This window comes from Ylistrum balloti, unplaced genomic scaffold, assembly GCF_031769215.1.
Source record: "Ylistrum balloti isolate Yb309-2 unplaced genomic scaffold, AGI_CSIRO_Ybal_v1 Utg371844, whole genome shotgun sequence".
Classification (NCBI taxonomy): Eukaryota; Metazoa; Mollusca; class Bivalvia; order Pectinida; family Pectinidae; genus Ylistrum; species Ylistrum balloti.
The window spans coordinates 43929-60555 of NW_026782914.1; the positions used below are offsets into that span (position 1 = coordinate 43929).

General features: G+C 35.0%; 1 protein-coding gene across 1 annotated transcript; it reads right to left on the bottom strand.

Annotated features, from left to right (window-relative positions):
- Positions 1-1695: 1695 nt before the first annotated feature.
- LOC132563746 (keratin-associated protein 5-4-like) lies at positions 1696-11041 on the bottom strand. Its single transcript, XM_060228495.1, has 12 exons — positions 10979-11041; positions 9757-9870; positions 9421-9472; positions 5161-5268; positions 4780-4905; positions 4434-4547; positions 3725-3832; positions 3288-3413; positions 2816-2902; positions 2433-2540; positions 2108-2227; positions 1696-1778 (listed from the first exon to the last, which is right to left on the bottom strand). Exons 1-12 carry the CDS (start codon positions 11039-11041, stop codon positions 1762-1764), a joined length of 1143 nt encoding a protein of 380 aa, XP_060084478.1. The 3' UTR covers positions 1696-1761.
- Positions 11042-16627: the final 5586 nt, after the last annotated feature.

Here is a 16627-nt window from a genome sequence, read left to right on the forward strand (position 1 = left end):
AAGATCGTTTTGAGCATTTGATAGATACTTCTGTTTGTTGTAATAATCTTTTATGCTACTGGCCAATGCATCTATGTTTAAAGTTTTGTAAAGACATCTGGTTCTTTAAATAAACTGTTTAATGATAAAAATTATTATATTGTCAACTTTAGCATTACTACTATTATTTGTGATCCCGAAAAGGAAGGAGAGCTTATTCATTGAAAAAGGAATATAAAGTGCATTAAAAAGATTTTCAAACCTTTGTAATAAGTTTTGCACTTCCTGACAATTCCACATCAAATGAATTATCGTTTCTCTTTCGGAGTTACAGAGAGTGCACATAGGATTAACTACTATACCTAGTGTGAATAACTGGGAGTTTGTGGTAAGGATATGATGAGATATTCGATACTGAAGCCATTGAAGTTTCGTATTTTTCGTAACGATATGTGGAATTTTCGGTATTTTATACAATTCCTTTTCAGCGAATAATATTTGTCCTTGCCATTTTAATTGACCAGTGGCTGTAGTATCTGTTTTGTTAAACATGTTGTAAAAGATTTTGGGATCATTGATACTGTGAATACTCTGTATATTCTGAAGAAGGAATGGGTAAACAACTTGGAGGACATCTTAAGGTAAAGGGTCAGACAGAATTTGTTAAATACATATATTAGTTCTTGGACCAGTAGAAAATTTGTACGCAAGTGATATTTTTGTGAAAGTTCTTAACATGATAAGAAACAAATATTGTCTGAATCCTTTAGGAGATCAGCAATCGTATGTATTCCTGATCAATACCATCATTTGTAGAAAATAGGTTTACCTGCGACAGTTATGTCTTTATTATGCCAAATGCACTTTGTCAAGAATGATTTTCAAGCCTTCCTTACAATAATCCTGAACAACAATGTTTTTCTTCACTTTGTCAGTTTTACTATTCCATGAAAATTCAAATAATAGCATAGTAATTTCCTTTATCACCTTTTCACATGCATTTGATAGAGATATAAATAAGTGGTTAAATTAGGATGTCATCAATGACTTGATGATATGAATTTTACCCAAAGGCGTTAGTTTCCTTTTCTTCCATGTACTTATTAAACCTTTTCATTTTACAATTGTATTGCCAAAGCTTAGTTTAGGAATGTTGACCAAATTCATATCGAATTCAATTTCAAATAGTGTAAATTCAGTTTTTCCCCAATTAAGATTAAACTCTGGAAGCATGGTATCCTTACTATATTTCATACTTCCAATCCAAATTATTTCCGTTTTATCGACATTCATTTTTAAACCAGACATATATTAAAAAAATATGTTATTCTATTAAAGTTTAACAGAGAGATTTAACTGATCCATCTAATACCAGAAGAAAAGTGCCGTTTGCGTATTGGGATGTAGAACATACACATAAATTATCAACGCCGAGAAAAATAGAAGCCATATTTTATTTAAATTTGTCGGTAGTAACAAAACTGATTGAAAATAAAATTAAGTGTTCAGCGAACAATCACATTGAAATCACCAGTTCGAGATATGACAATGATTGGGAATACAATTGATTGTTAAGCGAACGATTACATTGAAATCACCAGTTAATATAATTTCCATTAAAATACAAATAAAACTCTGAATAACACGTTGAATACGTAAATGTCAATAATGATGTCCGCAGAAACTGAGAAACAGTGGGACTATCCATCCAATGACGTCATCACTAAATGCTTACATGTGCAGCCTGTAGCACATCTACAAGTGCAGGGTCCAGTACACCCCCTATCGCAGGTAGTTTCCTGGAATGAGACATATGGTTTAGTGTTATGTCTAAGTGATTAATTTAGAGCTTATTATAAAACCAATACCGAGGATTATCATTTACATTTCATTGTATCTGCAGGCGATATAAGTCGTGGAAACTACGGGGATCTTTCTATAGAATTTACATGTATCTTTATAAATAAAAAGAAGAGGAAATCTAAACACAAACAAACAAATCCCAACCCGTTTGTTTGAAAAAAAAAACTTACATGATGAGCCAAATAATTCAGTTAAAGTAGTTTTAACACACGTACAGCAATTTGTCATATATAACGATTGATAAATGAATATATAACAATGTTACCTGCACATTTGCACCCAGCCTTGCAGAATGGACACTGGCATGCGCTACTGCACTTGCAGCCACATTTACATGCACGCCCTATCTGGCAAACTCCATCCGGGCAAGTAGCTCGCTTAGCCGCTGAATTAGAAAGATGTTATTGGATATTTATTATTACACTGTAATCTGTTAAAATTACAATAATAAAAGATCATACGTCTGATAAAATATCCAGTGACATTATATTGTAATTGCAGAAAGATATCATGGACTAATCGAAAAAAGGAGGGTATGGAGAGTTTTATCCCAAAATGATTATGGGAAATTTAGTGGTATCACAACTTACAGAAACATCCACAATTGACTTTACACCCGGGACATCTACAGTTGCTGGTACAACATCGCACACCAGTACAACCACACCTCCCCCCGGGACATTTGGCACAGAACACAGCTGTGAAAGAAGTAAATATTAACAAAATTCTAGTAATCGACAGCAATTCCATTACACGTAGCCTAACCTTCAAACATCTTAACACTCTCCGAACAATGTATTGTCGGTGTTTAACCTGATATAACTAATATAATAGGTTAGAAGGAAATAAGATGTTGGCAGAACGTTGAATGATATCTTAATGAACAAATATACTACGATCAATCATGACATTGAAATAGAAATAGACTAGTTCTCTTCGAAATTCTGGCGTCTAATATAAAGCCGGTACTTACCGGCAGCAGAGTTGCAACTGCACTGACAAGCACTAGTTCCACAGCATTGCCCTGAATGACAGTTCGCAGAACATACAGCATTGGCACCTGGGATGTAAGTAGAATAGAATCAGCGACTGGATATGTACCTCTGTATCTTCTCTGTAGAACAACCAGGCTTATTAACCGACTTCAATAAATTTTCATTTTCAAACCACTTTGGTCGACTTTATGTATTTTTATAATGAATAGATTTGGGAGAGATTCAAACTATCACTACTGACAACTAAGAGTCTTAGAATATATACTCGAAATCTTTTTCGGCAACAAGTGACGAACCCCTCATTTTGTCACGAACTAAGTAGTATGCTATTAACTGTCCCATCCCTTGTGTACCTTCTGCTACTAAGTCATGTAACGAATACGGTCATCTCTTATGTGAAGATAGCATTAACATGTAATACGAGTGCACAATGTTATTAAACAACATTACCTCCACACTTGCAGCCAGCCTTGCAGACAGAGCACTGACAAGTGTCATTGCACGTGCAGGAATCTCCACACTCACACGCACGCCCGACCTTACATTGTCCACCAGGACAGATGGCATCCTTCTTCGCTGCATGAAAATACAATTAAACACCATTATCATATATTTAGTTTAACAATATTGATTAATAACAAGATTGAATTTCCATTTTTATAAAATCTATACAAAAATGGTATACATGTGATGAGGCATCCTTGCATTATCCTGACATAAAAAACACCAAGAGAAATTTAAATACTGTCGTAATATCTACATTAAGGATAAGGTATTTATTGTTATTGAATTAAGTTAAGGCATTATAATCAAATATAAACCATGCTACAGAAAATCACGTTTTAAAATGAAGAAACTGTATATCTTAAGGTCATAAAGCAACTCACGGAAGCATCCACAACCGCTCTTACATCCGGGGCATCTACAGTTTTTGGTACAACAGTCTGCACCAGTACAACCACACCTCCCTCCAGGACACTTGGCGCAGTACACGGCTGCAAGAGGAATAAAGTAAGATGTAGTAACGTTTGTTAGAGTAGCCTTTTTAACACCGCTTCACCATCGACAAAAATGTAAAACAATTCTAAAACTGTGAAAACTTGGAAATTCATGGGTATGTTAACATTGACTATTGGAAAAAAGAATTTGTGAAAAGGTGTCCTATATTTTAGCAAGAAGGAAGATTTGGCAGAATTTGGGATTTCATCTACTGACTTCAGAATAATCACATTGATTGAATTAGAAAAGATAAAACAAGGTGACAAATCAAATTAAGAGATAGAAGAACAATAAAGCATGTTTCTGACACAGCCAGTGTGTAGATAAAGGAAATAATTAATTGACAAAATATATGGTTTGTTTGACTCAGTTGATAAAAATTGTTATCAATTAGAAATGGAGAAGATGTTTTGATTATTCGGTCGTAAATTCATTGAAGCGAATGCGTAAATTGGAAACAAATGTCTTCTTTGTGAAAAATATTTAAGAAAAAATCGTACATGCACTAATTCTTACAGATACCTTAACATATTTGCAAGAGTGTCGATAATCACTGTATAAATAAGTCTATTTACAAAAACGAAATCAGGAGCTTACCGGATGCGCAGTTACATCTGCATTTAGGACAAGTACATTTCCCGTCGCACTGGCATGTTTTGGTTCCACAACATTTGCCGGACATGCATTCTGAGGAGCAAACGAAGTAGGCACCTGCAAAGAAATGGATGAAAAAGTCACCTAGAGATTTATTTTTACCTGATCTTGTGACAATGTGATATTACTGTTAACCATACAAATTACTCGATACTTGCAGTAAGCATGTAATCCTCATCAATAACAGGTTTTCCTTAACTAGCATTGATTAAAGAAAACATATATAGTGTTGGTGTCGTTTTATTGTCCTGATTAAAGCTCCCTTTGCATAACAGATAAGACACATTACCTGCACATTTGCATCCGGCTTTACATTTAGGACACTGACATCCGTCACTGCACTGACAAGAGTCACCACACTCACACTTGCGTCCAATTTGGCATATTCCATCAAGACAGGTAGTACCTTTAGCCGCTGAAATGTAAATACACCATACCTCATTTTAAACTATTTATATATTATATTGTAAGAGACTGCCGTCAATATAGTATTCCCACGTTCCTATGTAATTACAATAATACATTAGTAAGAATCTAATTCATAACATGATATGTAGACCTGTTCTTTTCATAGAAGCGAAGGCTATTAAATCTTAAAAATATCGAAGACAAAGAATTAAATGCTAATCTCGTTTTTATAATTAAATAATAAAGTTCTATTTCGACATACCTAAGCCTTGGGAGCTGGCCTTACATCTCGGACAACTACAGCTGCTGCTACAGCAGTCTGTACTAGTACAGTCGCAGCTCCCCTCCGAACACATGGCGCACAAAACACCTGTAGGGAAAAGCAACTTTTTACATACTTGATTTACCATTTACATGATCTCTTCTCTATAGTTAATCACTAATGTAAAATATTTGAATTTGCATATTTATTCTTAAATTCTGAAACAGAAAATCCGTTGGTCTTACCTCCAGACAAAAAAACATTCATGAAAGGAGTCAAGTTAGAATTAGACTTGCTAGGAAATTGTTAAATTTTTTGATTAACATTTCCCTTAGAAATATCAGCATGTCCAAAGAATCGTAATCCAAACTCAAATTTAATACAATTACGCCAAACAGAACAAATGAACGATTCACATGCATTCATACAAAAAGATTTGTAATTATCTTCTTGACAAAATTAGTATTCTTTACACCTTTAAATCTAGTTTGACAAAATGTTCGATTGGTGGTTTAATTGTCATAGTGTTATGGCATGAGGAATCTTGTTTGAATTTATGTTCATATTTGGAAGTCACTTTTAAAGGTTCCATATTAATAGCTTTAAAATTGAGTCATGAAATCACATGTTATTTCCTGTGTCAGTGCTAGGTAGTTCTAAAATTGGCAGTTTTTAGGGAACAATCTTTAGAATTGAAATATCGGCTTCATCATCTGATAGCAAATTGTTGATCAAAAATTAACTAACCTTCAATCTGTGACATTTCGCAGTCTGTGTTGAAATCCTCTTGAAATGAGTTGATATAATCAAATCTTCGGCGTTAAACCAACTGTAAAATGTGACTCCTTTTATAGGCCCTGAGATTTTGGTGTGCAAACTTTTATCATAGAAAGGGTGACGTTCGCAAAACCAGTGCCGTGTGCAAATTACACAATTCACACGGTACGAAATCCACACGACATCTTTTGGATATCATCTACTTAGCATATCTTTAAAGCTAAGTGATAAGCCAATCCAGTGTTTAGACGTGCTGCTTACAATTATTACGTGAACCATGATATCCAGTCTGTTAGTTTTTTTAATAAACGATGGTGGAACAATCAACAGCGTAAATATTGTAAATGTAGACATGCGAGTGATTGTGTCGGCGATGCGAGGGTACTACCAGATTGTGTACATGTATTACTAAAACGTGACCTGTTCAGAATGTTATTCATGTGTAATTGTTCGTGTTTGTATTATTGCGACGTAGAAACGTATTTTTATGGTGAATATGGTTTATAAACTACGTTGTAATTGACTAATCTATAGAGATAAAAGCAATAGGAAATAGACTGATAACATGACACACAGGGTTTTTTTGTGTACATATCCATGTGTTATTAACATTACATCGTGTGCAGTGAAGATTGTACAGGCTCGTGTGCAGTGAGGGTTGTATGGATCTGTGTGCAGTGGGATTGAGAATTTTATAAATCCGTGAGCAGTAAGGGTTGTGTGGGTCCGTTTGAAGTGGGAGTATGAATTGTATAGATCCGTGTACATGACTGTTCAGATCTGGGTGTTCTCGGTGTCGTTATGGCATCGTGTGTTGCGGACGATACTTCGAGAACGTGTACACATAACGCAGCATGAAACATCAAAGATATATAGTGAAAATAATATATATCATACTGGTTTAGAAACTGTCTAACATGAATTGTTGGATTGATGATCTATTTCTCTATCGCAATATTGCGTATTAAATATATTCCTCTATAGCAAAAATAGCCCGTTAGAAATTAACTGAAGAATATTTTAACGTTATAATAACATTGAGTGTGTGGAGATATACATCATCTATCGCAAACGCAATCTTATAAAGTTGTAAAAATACAAAAATTAATTTCTTTTATTTACTAAATAATTTACTAAAATGTATTGGTAAACCGAACGTTACGTTGTACGTTAGAATCACGCCGCAGAAGATTTTAGAGCAAGGTTATATTAACTGCTATGAGAACAATACAATATAGTTAATTCAAGAACATTAAATAGTGTGAAAATTATTCGTTGCCGCTTTACATTTTTAGATTTAGATTTTTAGACAATCTCAAACATCTATACAAAATATACAATATTCATTCCACCTGATATTTCATAGTAGAAACCGTTCCGTTCCAATACGTTATCATAGGCCTCTATAGTAATAACATTGCGTTAAAACTAGGTTTGGTAATGTCGGTTACGGGGTTAACATAATCACTTAAAGATTTCTGTCATGTTACTATGTATATTTAAACTGATAAACCCTATGTTGTAATATATACAGGTGTAAATCAGAGTGCATCTAAGACGAGGCTTTCTTTCATATCATCTGTATTATGTGTAGACGTATTGAATTAGAAAAACATTCCTGTTACACATTGTTCCATAATGATACCGAGTACACGCGAATCTCTACATCACTAATGTACACGGATATACACAGTCAGGCCCTGTTGTCATTCTATTCCTATCGTCACCTTTGACCCAATACTATTTTAGCAAAAAAAGTTTTGTCGGGACGCTGACGATGACGTTAAAGTTTTACGGTTGATGATGCCGGGTGATCGAAATTGAAATTATTTCAAAGCTAATATTAGTTAACATAGTACTGCGTTAGAACAAATGTAATTGACAAAAAAGAAATGTAGTTCTTAAATTGATAACAAGACATGATTGCATAGATTGGTGTGCAGTCGTTGTAGTAAATTCGGAAAATTTGTTACAGAATTGAGTCTATGACATGTTTGAAGAGTACAAATCGAAAACATATTCTGAATACCATGTCCATTATCTTGTTTCATAAATTTCACAAAAACAATTTCAGAGAGATCGATCGTGGTGCATTTTATGATTTTTTTTTGCTTCTTTGACAATTCGAGATAAGTGTTCATGTTTATCAATGAGATGTGAAATTGTTGTATGATAACACTTACTACAACACGTACTGCAGTCTTAATTGTTTGAGGGTTCGAATTTAATTGCTTCAGTATTGACATAATAACTTAATGGTGTAATAAACATTGTGGTGACACCAAAAAGGGACATGACGATTTATAACGGTCTAGTAATATGGTGTTTTGATGATTTTATTCATATATGTCCATTTTACAGAAAATTAATAAAATCCGCCATAATTTAAAAAAACAGTTTATCTCGATAATTATTCTTAAAATTGCTTTATGTATCATAAAGGCATAAAGGATGCATGGCGTTTATCCATAAGTAAATGATCATACAGTGCAGTTGATATTTTACTTCAGTTAAGATTTGATGAGTTGATGATATACCACATGATATAGAAATTTTGAAAATTACAATAGAAAATATATTCTAAATACTATGTCTATTATCTTGTTATATAAATCTCATAGAAATAATTTCAGAGAGATACATCTCGATGTATGTTGCAAGTATTACTAAAGGTAGCATAGTTCATATCTTATTTTATTTTACGTCTTAGACAAACCAATGAGATGTGTACATCATACTGTTTTTATATACCTATTTTTCTTCAGTTAAGATTTGATGTGTTCATAATTATAATGAATAAAGATGACATACAACTATTCTGAGAGAGACAGAAACCCTGTGTAATCGTGTTTACGTCGTGACCGACATTTCCAAATCTAACTCCAGGTCTAAAAGATTATACTGTTTAATTTATTGTTTGACTCTACGGTGTCTTAACTTATTTTTTATCAAAATGTATTATTCACGTGTTAGTCTAATCTGAAGACCCTGTGGTATATGAATAGAAGATAATGCCAAATGGTCATCAGACCAATATACAATCTTAAACTTGATAAAACGACGGAAGAATAAAAACAATAGGAAGGATATATTTACTTGGAAATATATATATAGGTCAATCTAAGAAATATTGTCATATCTCATAGATTATGTCTTGAAAACACTCAGCAAAGGATTCGTAATGTGGATTTCCAGTGTGGTATTTTATGGAGAATACATTAATAGCTTAATCGAAAACATAATAAACATTCGTATAAAAGTCTACAAGATTGTTTATTTTTATCATTTGACCCAAATATGTCAAACAATTCTTGCAAAAACAAATGATTTACATAGATTACCTGTAAATAAGAAAAAAACAATGTCAAAGAATATTAGCATCACCAATTAAAAATTCATTAAAAAGTCATTCAGCATTGCTGAGAAACAGTTCGATGCTCCATCCAGCAAAGTCTGAGGAGTATCAAAGATGCCATATCTTACTGCTTACACGTGCAGCCAGAGGCACACTTACAGGTTGTTGGTCCAGTGCATCCTACACCACAGGCACAGGTCCCTGAAATGTCATTATGATTACTTCACAATGTTAAGATGCAGTGTATGATATATATAATAAAATCTTATGAAAACATAAAGGTATCAATAACTAGTTGATAGTTTACACTTATCGAAGAGATAGGTTGAAGCCTGTACAACAGACACAAAAAATTGTTATCAATGTATAGTACCAAATCTTGTAATATAAATTGTATATTAGACAACTATAGATGATAAACAATGAGATCTTTTCCCCTGTAAAACTTCTTTTAGTACACGTACCACATGCGCAAGTGCATCTGCACTTAGGACATTGGCAATTTCCATTGCACAAACAGGCTTTGGTTTCACAACACTGTCCTGTCTGGCATCCAACAGAGCATGCGAAATTGGTGCCTGTAATGAAAAAGGTGTGAAGACCAGATCAATATCTGCTAGGTTTAATACATTAATCAATCTTTTATCCCTTAAAGTTGCCATGCACACATGAAAAAATGTTAATTTGATCTGTAACACTATCATCAGAAGATAGATAATAAACATTTACTTGCTGTGACCGTGTCAAAAAGAGTTACTTCCCTTGAGGTATGAATTATTCAGAAAACGTGTAGTTCCTAGAACGCATCATATTCATTTATAATCTTGTAATACTCATCAAAGTGCCTTTGCTTACAGCCAGAAAGCAGAAAATAAGACAACTGACTGAAATAACTGATGTGTTTGTCTGCAGTTAGGGCACTGGCATTTGGCACTGCAAGCACAGGAGTCGCCACAACCACATGCTACTCCCATCTGACAAACTCCGTCAGGACAATTTGCTTTCTTTGCCGCTAAATTAGGAATGCAAAATATACTATGTATATACCTGAATATCTGGTTGACTATTACTAATGATAAATATCTCTATGCTCTCTCTCTCTCACACAGAAAAAAAGAATCAGAGTTTTGATTATCTGTTACCAAAAATATAATTATTTATGTTTATAAATGTTATTGGATATAAAGCATTCGTGTTATCCTAAGTTTTGTTTACTTCCACTATATCTTAATTTAATTTTGAAATGTGTCATTACTTTATGTTTTATGTACGATCCTTGAGATTGGTAGACAAAGCTTGAAAATCTTTAGTCCCCTCGGTTTGCCGTATTCTGCACGCCACGTTCGAATTCATTCGAATAGTGGCACAACTCATGATTGACTTTTGTACTAAGCGTTCTTTTTAAGTTATCAGATATACAAAGATTAGGAAAATTTATTTAAGTATGGGGCGATTGAATCTCCTCGTTTAGGTGTTAACAATACTTCCCCTCACTTTATTTCTCTTAGTCGTCTCCAAGGTTTCAAAATTCAGGAAGGACGAACCGTGTATGATGCAGTTTTGCTCTCTCAGTCTAAATTCATAATGAAAGGTAATATTCACTTGTGTGTCTTTTGTACAAAACGTTGGAACGTTATGTTTTTTTTTTGTTTTGCTGTGATTTGAAATTCAAAACATAGAACTTACGAAAGCATGCGCACTTGACCTTACATCCAGTACATCTACAGTTGGTGGCGCAGCAACCGGCATCAGTACAGCCGCATTTACTTCTGGGACACTTGGCACAGAATGCAGCTGTCAGTGGAGTATATTAAAATCAATGTACGATATGTTCACGTGCTTATCTTTAAAAGAATATTTCTATTGTTGAATTCAGATAAGCTCCGCAATTCAACTAAGCGGTATTCCTGAAATCATATAGAATCCGAATCAAATGTGTAGATAAAACGTTTATTGATTAGTTTATCTATTTTACGCAAATAATGCTGGAATTCACTATGTATGTTAGTATTACGTTAAACGTTATAAACATGTATGCATACATATCGACTACCAAACAGCATATTACACACGACTATCTGGAATATTTGTGCGTTGATTTTTTTTCTCCTTGCCTGGAACATAACATGCAATCACAATATCATAGTAGTAAATTAAAAGAAAAAAAAAAAAAGAAAAGAAAAAAGAATTGAGCATCATACCTTCCGCCTTAGACATCTTGATTTCTATAATGAAATCCCCAATACGGCAGTATAATAAAATTTGGTCTTCAGCAGATGATCAACTGCAAAATGTGACAAAATATATAGTAGATTGGACACCACGTGTGCAAACCTTCATCGAAAGTATTACAGATAAATATGAAAATTGGTTATGTGCGCAACGATATGGGATTAAAAATCTTAGGGCCGAGAGCAAAGAGAATAGGGCATGAAAACGCGTTTGCTACTACGTCTCTGAATTAGGTTTTGTATATTCAGCCACCAGTTTTTCTAATTGACAGGCCGTTTGATGTTTTGTGTGCTTATTACCAATATGTTTTTGTTTTAACCAATTAGCTAACCGCTTTTATGTTTAGTAACTGTATTACTTGAGGGAGATTTTTTTCTTTAACCTTGACTTGCGTATCCATTTGTTTACTGGACTATCATTTAAATATGATAGTATAGGGTGATAACTGGACATTATAGGTTGATAGCGAGAAATTATAGGGTGATGACGGGGAATTATAGGGTGATGACGGGGACTTATAGGTTGATAGCTGGACATTATAGGTTGATAGCTTGACATTATAGGTTGAGAGCTGGACATTATAGGTTGATAGCTGGACATTATAGGTTGATAGCTGGACATTATAGGGTGATAGCTGGACATTATAGGGTGATAGCTGGACATTATAGGGTGATAGCTGGACATTATAGGTTGATAGCGAGAAATTATAGGGTGATGACGGGGAATTATAGGGTGATGACGGGGACTTATAGGTTGATAGCTGGACATTATAGGTTGATAGCTGGACATTATAGGGTGATAGCTGGACATTATAGGGTGATAGCTGGACATTATAGGGTGATAGCTGGACATTATAGGGTGATAGCTGGACATTATAGGTTGATAGCTGGACATTATAGGGTGATAGCTGGACATTTTAGGTTAATAGCGAGGAATTATAGGGTGATGACGGGGAATTATAGGGTGATGACGGGGACTTATAGGTTGATAGCTGGACATTATAGGTTGATAGCTGGACATTATAGGTTGATAGCTGGACATTATAGGTTGATAGCTGGACATTATAGGTTGAGAGCTGGACAATATAGGTTGAAAGCTGGACATTATAGGGTGATAGCTGGACATTATAGGTTGATAGCTGGACATTATAGGGTGATAGCTGGACATTATAGGTTGATAGCTGGACATTATAGGGTGATAGCTGGACATTATAGGGTGATAGCTGGACATTATAGGTTGATAGCTGGACATTATAGGGTGATAGCTGGACACTATAGGTTGATAGCTGGACATTATAGGGTGATGACGGGGAATTATAAGGTGAAAGCTGGACATTATAGGTTGATAGCTGGACATTATAGGTTGATAGTTGGACATTATAGGTTGATAGCGAGGTATTAGGGTGATGACGGGGAATTACAGGGTGATGACGGGGATTTATAGGTTGATAGCTGGACATTATATGTTGATAGCTGGACATTATAGGTTGATAGCTGGACATTATAGGGTGATAGCTGGACATTATAGGTTGATAGCTGGACATTATAGGTTGATAGCTGGACATTATAGGGTGATAGCTGGACATTATAGGGTGATAGCTGGACATTATATGTTGATAGCGAGGGATTATAGGGTGATGACGGGGAATTATAGGGTGATAGCTGGACATTATAGGTTGATAGCTGGACATTATAGGGTGATAGCTGGACATTATAGGTTGATAGCTGGACATTATAGTGGTGATAGCTGGACATTATAGGTTGATAGCTGGACATTATAGGGTGATAGCTGGACATTATAGGTTGATAGCTGGACATTATAGGGTGATAGCTGGACATTATAGGGTGATGACGGGGAATCATAGGGTGATAGCTGGACATTATAGGGTGATGACGGGGAATTATAGGTTGATTGCTGGACATTATATGTTGATAGCTGGACATTATAGGTTGATAGCTGGACATTATAGGATGATAGCTGGACATTATAGGTTGATAGCTGGACATTATAGGGTGATAGCTGGACATTATAGGGTGATAGCTGGACATTATAGGGTGATAGCTGGACATTATAGGTTGAGAGCTGGACATTATAGTTTGATAGCTGAACATTATAGGGTGATAGCTGGACATTATAGGTTGATAGCTGGACATTATAGGGTGATAACTGGACATTATAGGGTGATAGCTGGACATTATAGGGTGATAGCTGGACATTATAGGGTGATAGCTGGACATTATAGATAGCTGGACATTATAGGATAGCTGGACATTATAGGGTGATAGCTGGACATTATAGGGTGAGAGCTGGACATTATAGGGTGATAACTGGACATTATAGGGTGATAGCTGGACATTATAGGGTGATAGCTGGACATTATAGGTTAATAGCTGGACATTATAGGGTGATAGCTGGACATATTATAGGGTGATAGCTGGACATTATAGGGTGATAGCTGGACATTATAGGGTGATAGCTGGACATTATAGGTTGATAGCTGGACATTATAGGGTGATAGCTGGACATTACAGGTTGATAGCTGGACATTATAGGGTGATAGCTGGACATTGATAGCTGGACATTATAGGGTGATAGCTGGACATTATAGGTTGATAGCTGGACATTTATGAGGACATTATTGATAGCTGTGATAGCTGGACATTATAGGGTGATAGCTGGACATTATAGGGTGATAGCTGGACATTATAGGTTGATAGCTGGACATTATAGGGTGATAGCTGGACATTATAGGTTGATGACGGGGAATTATAGGTTGATAGCTGGACATTATAGGGTGATAGCTGGACATTATAGGTTGATAGCTGGACATTATAGGTTGATAGCTGGACATTATAGGGTGATAGCTGGACATTATAGGTTGATAGCTGGACATTATAGGGTGATAGCTGGACATTATAGGGTGATAGCTGGACATTATAGGTTGATAGCTGGACATTATAGGTTGATAGCTGGACATTATAGGGTGATAGCTGGACATTATAGGTTGATAGCTGGACATTATAGGGTGATAGCTGGACATTATAGGTTGATAGCTGGACATTATAGGTGATAGCTGGACATTATAGGTTGATTGCTGGACATTATATGTTGATAGCTGGACATTATAGGTTGATAGCTGGACATTATAGGATGATAGCTGGACATTATAGGTTGATAGCTGGACATTATAGGCTGATAGGGAGGAATTATAGGGTGATGACGGGGAATTATAGGGTGATAGCTGGACATTATAGGTTGATAGCTGGACATTATAGGGTGATAGCTGGACATTATAGGTTGATAGCTGGACATTATAGGGTGATAGCTGGACATTATAGGTTGATAGCTGGACATTATAGGTTGATAGCTGGACATTATAGGTTGATAGCTGGACATTATAGGTTGATAGCTGGACATTATAGGTTGATAGCTGGACATTATAGGTTGATAGCTGGACATTATAGGGTGATAGCTGGACATTATAGGGTGATAGCTGGACATTATAGGTTGATAGCTGGACATTATAGGGTGATAGCTGGACATTATAGGGTGATGACGGGGAATTATAGGGTGATGACGGGGACTTATAGGTTGATAGCTGGACATTATAGGTTGATAGCTGGACATTATAGGTTGATAGCTGGACATTATAGGGTGAAAGTTGGACATTATAGGGTGATAGCTGGACATTATAGGTTGAGAGCTGGACATTATAGGTTGATAGCTGGACATTATAGGGTGATAGCTGGACATTATAGGTTGATAGCTGGACATTATAGGTTGATAGCTGGACATTATAGGGTGATAGCTGGACATTATAGGTTGATAGCTGGACATTATAGGGTGATAGCTGGACATTAAAGGTTGATAGCGAGGAATTATAGGGTGATGACGGGGAATTATAGGGTGATGACGGGGACTTATAGGTTGATAGCTGGACATTATAGGTTGATAGCTGGACATTATAGGTTGATAGCTGGTATATATGTGGTCGTCTTTTTTAGTTTTTAAAATTGTTGTCACTGAGGAAAACATACATATTTTAAAACAACATATTGGTGTGTTTAGAAATGATTTCAGACCAAGAAATTAATTGTTTAATTACTTATGCTAATTATTAGTTTTGTTGAAATTAGGGAATCTTATCAGCATTCAGCAAGTTACAACAGAAAAAAAATCTGATATATAGTGTCTGCCATATTTCTGTCTCTTGTTGTATTTTGCTCTTTCTTCAGATAAACTGAAGAGGTAACAGCACAAAAATATCATTTCTTAACATTACACAATATATAAAACCCTTTTTGTCTTTTGCAATTTTGGAAATAAGTGATACTTTGTCGTCTATATCATTATGATTGCTATTTGTTTCAGGCACTGCTTGAAAGATACTAAAAAAATGTTTTAGTTCAATGAAGATTGTAAGAAGACACAATGCTATTGAGTAACAGTATAGAAACAGCATATGTTAAGATTTTGTTTTACCGTCTTATTGCCAAGATCACAATTTCCATGCAAGATGTGGTCACTGACAGACAATTCACAACACAGGGTTTCGAGAGATGCAGATTAATGAAGAACTGGGGGGATGTTACGTTCGTCATAATGCCTTATGGTAAAATATTTTGTTTCCTTGTGCGATATGAAGCTTGCAGTGTCTGATGCCAGGTGGTTCAAGTTTTGTTTGACTTTGGGAACAAGAAATGACTTATCTTACTAAACCCCTGGTCTTATACTTTTCCAGGAGTCTCAGTGACAATAATTTTTTTGTGTCCTGATATCTTCCCAGTTTGATCAATTTCGCTTTCGAATTACGATTAGGTGGATGTGTCAATATTTTATATTGTGCAGTTTATCATTTGACTATACTGTATCTTGTTCTTAAATTATACTGAATAATGTTGATAATTTTTGTATCTTTTGTATTATCTTCGATATTGAAAATACTATAAATAGTACCAATTCATGCATTTAGGGACAAATTAAAATAAGTAAATATTGTTTATAAAAAGTAACAGTGCAGAGTTTCTCTTTCAATTGTTTTGCCAAACTTCGCTCAGCAGCTTGTTCTGAGCTATATTTTATTGTACGTTTTAAGCAATTTTC

Excerpts from the sequence above, each read along its gene's own strand:
- LOC132563746 (XM_060228495.1), bottom strand. The coding sequence starts at position 11,041 with ATGCCGGTTGCTGCGCCACCAACTGTAGATGTACTGGATGTAAGGTCA. Across the intron at positions 9,871-10,978 it reads GGTCAAGTGCGCATGCTTTC|GCACCAATTTCGCATGCTCT; the intron begins GTAAGTTCTATG and ends TTTTCATTACAG. Across the intron at positions 3,833-4,433 it reads CAGATGTAACTGCGCATCCG|CCGTGTACTGCGCCAAGTGT; the intron begins GTAAGCTCCTGA and ends TTCCTCTTGCAG.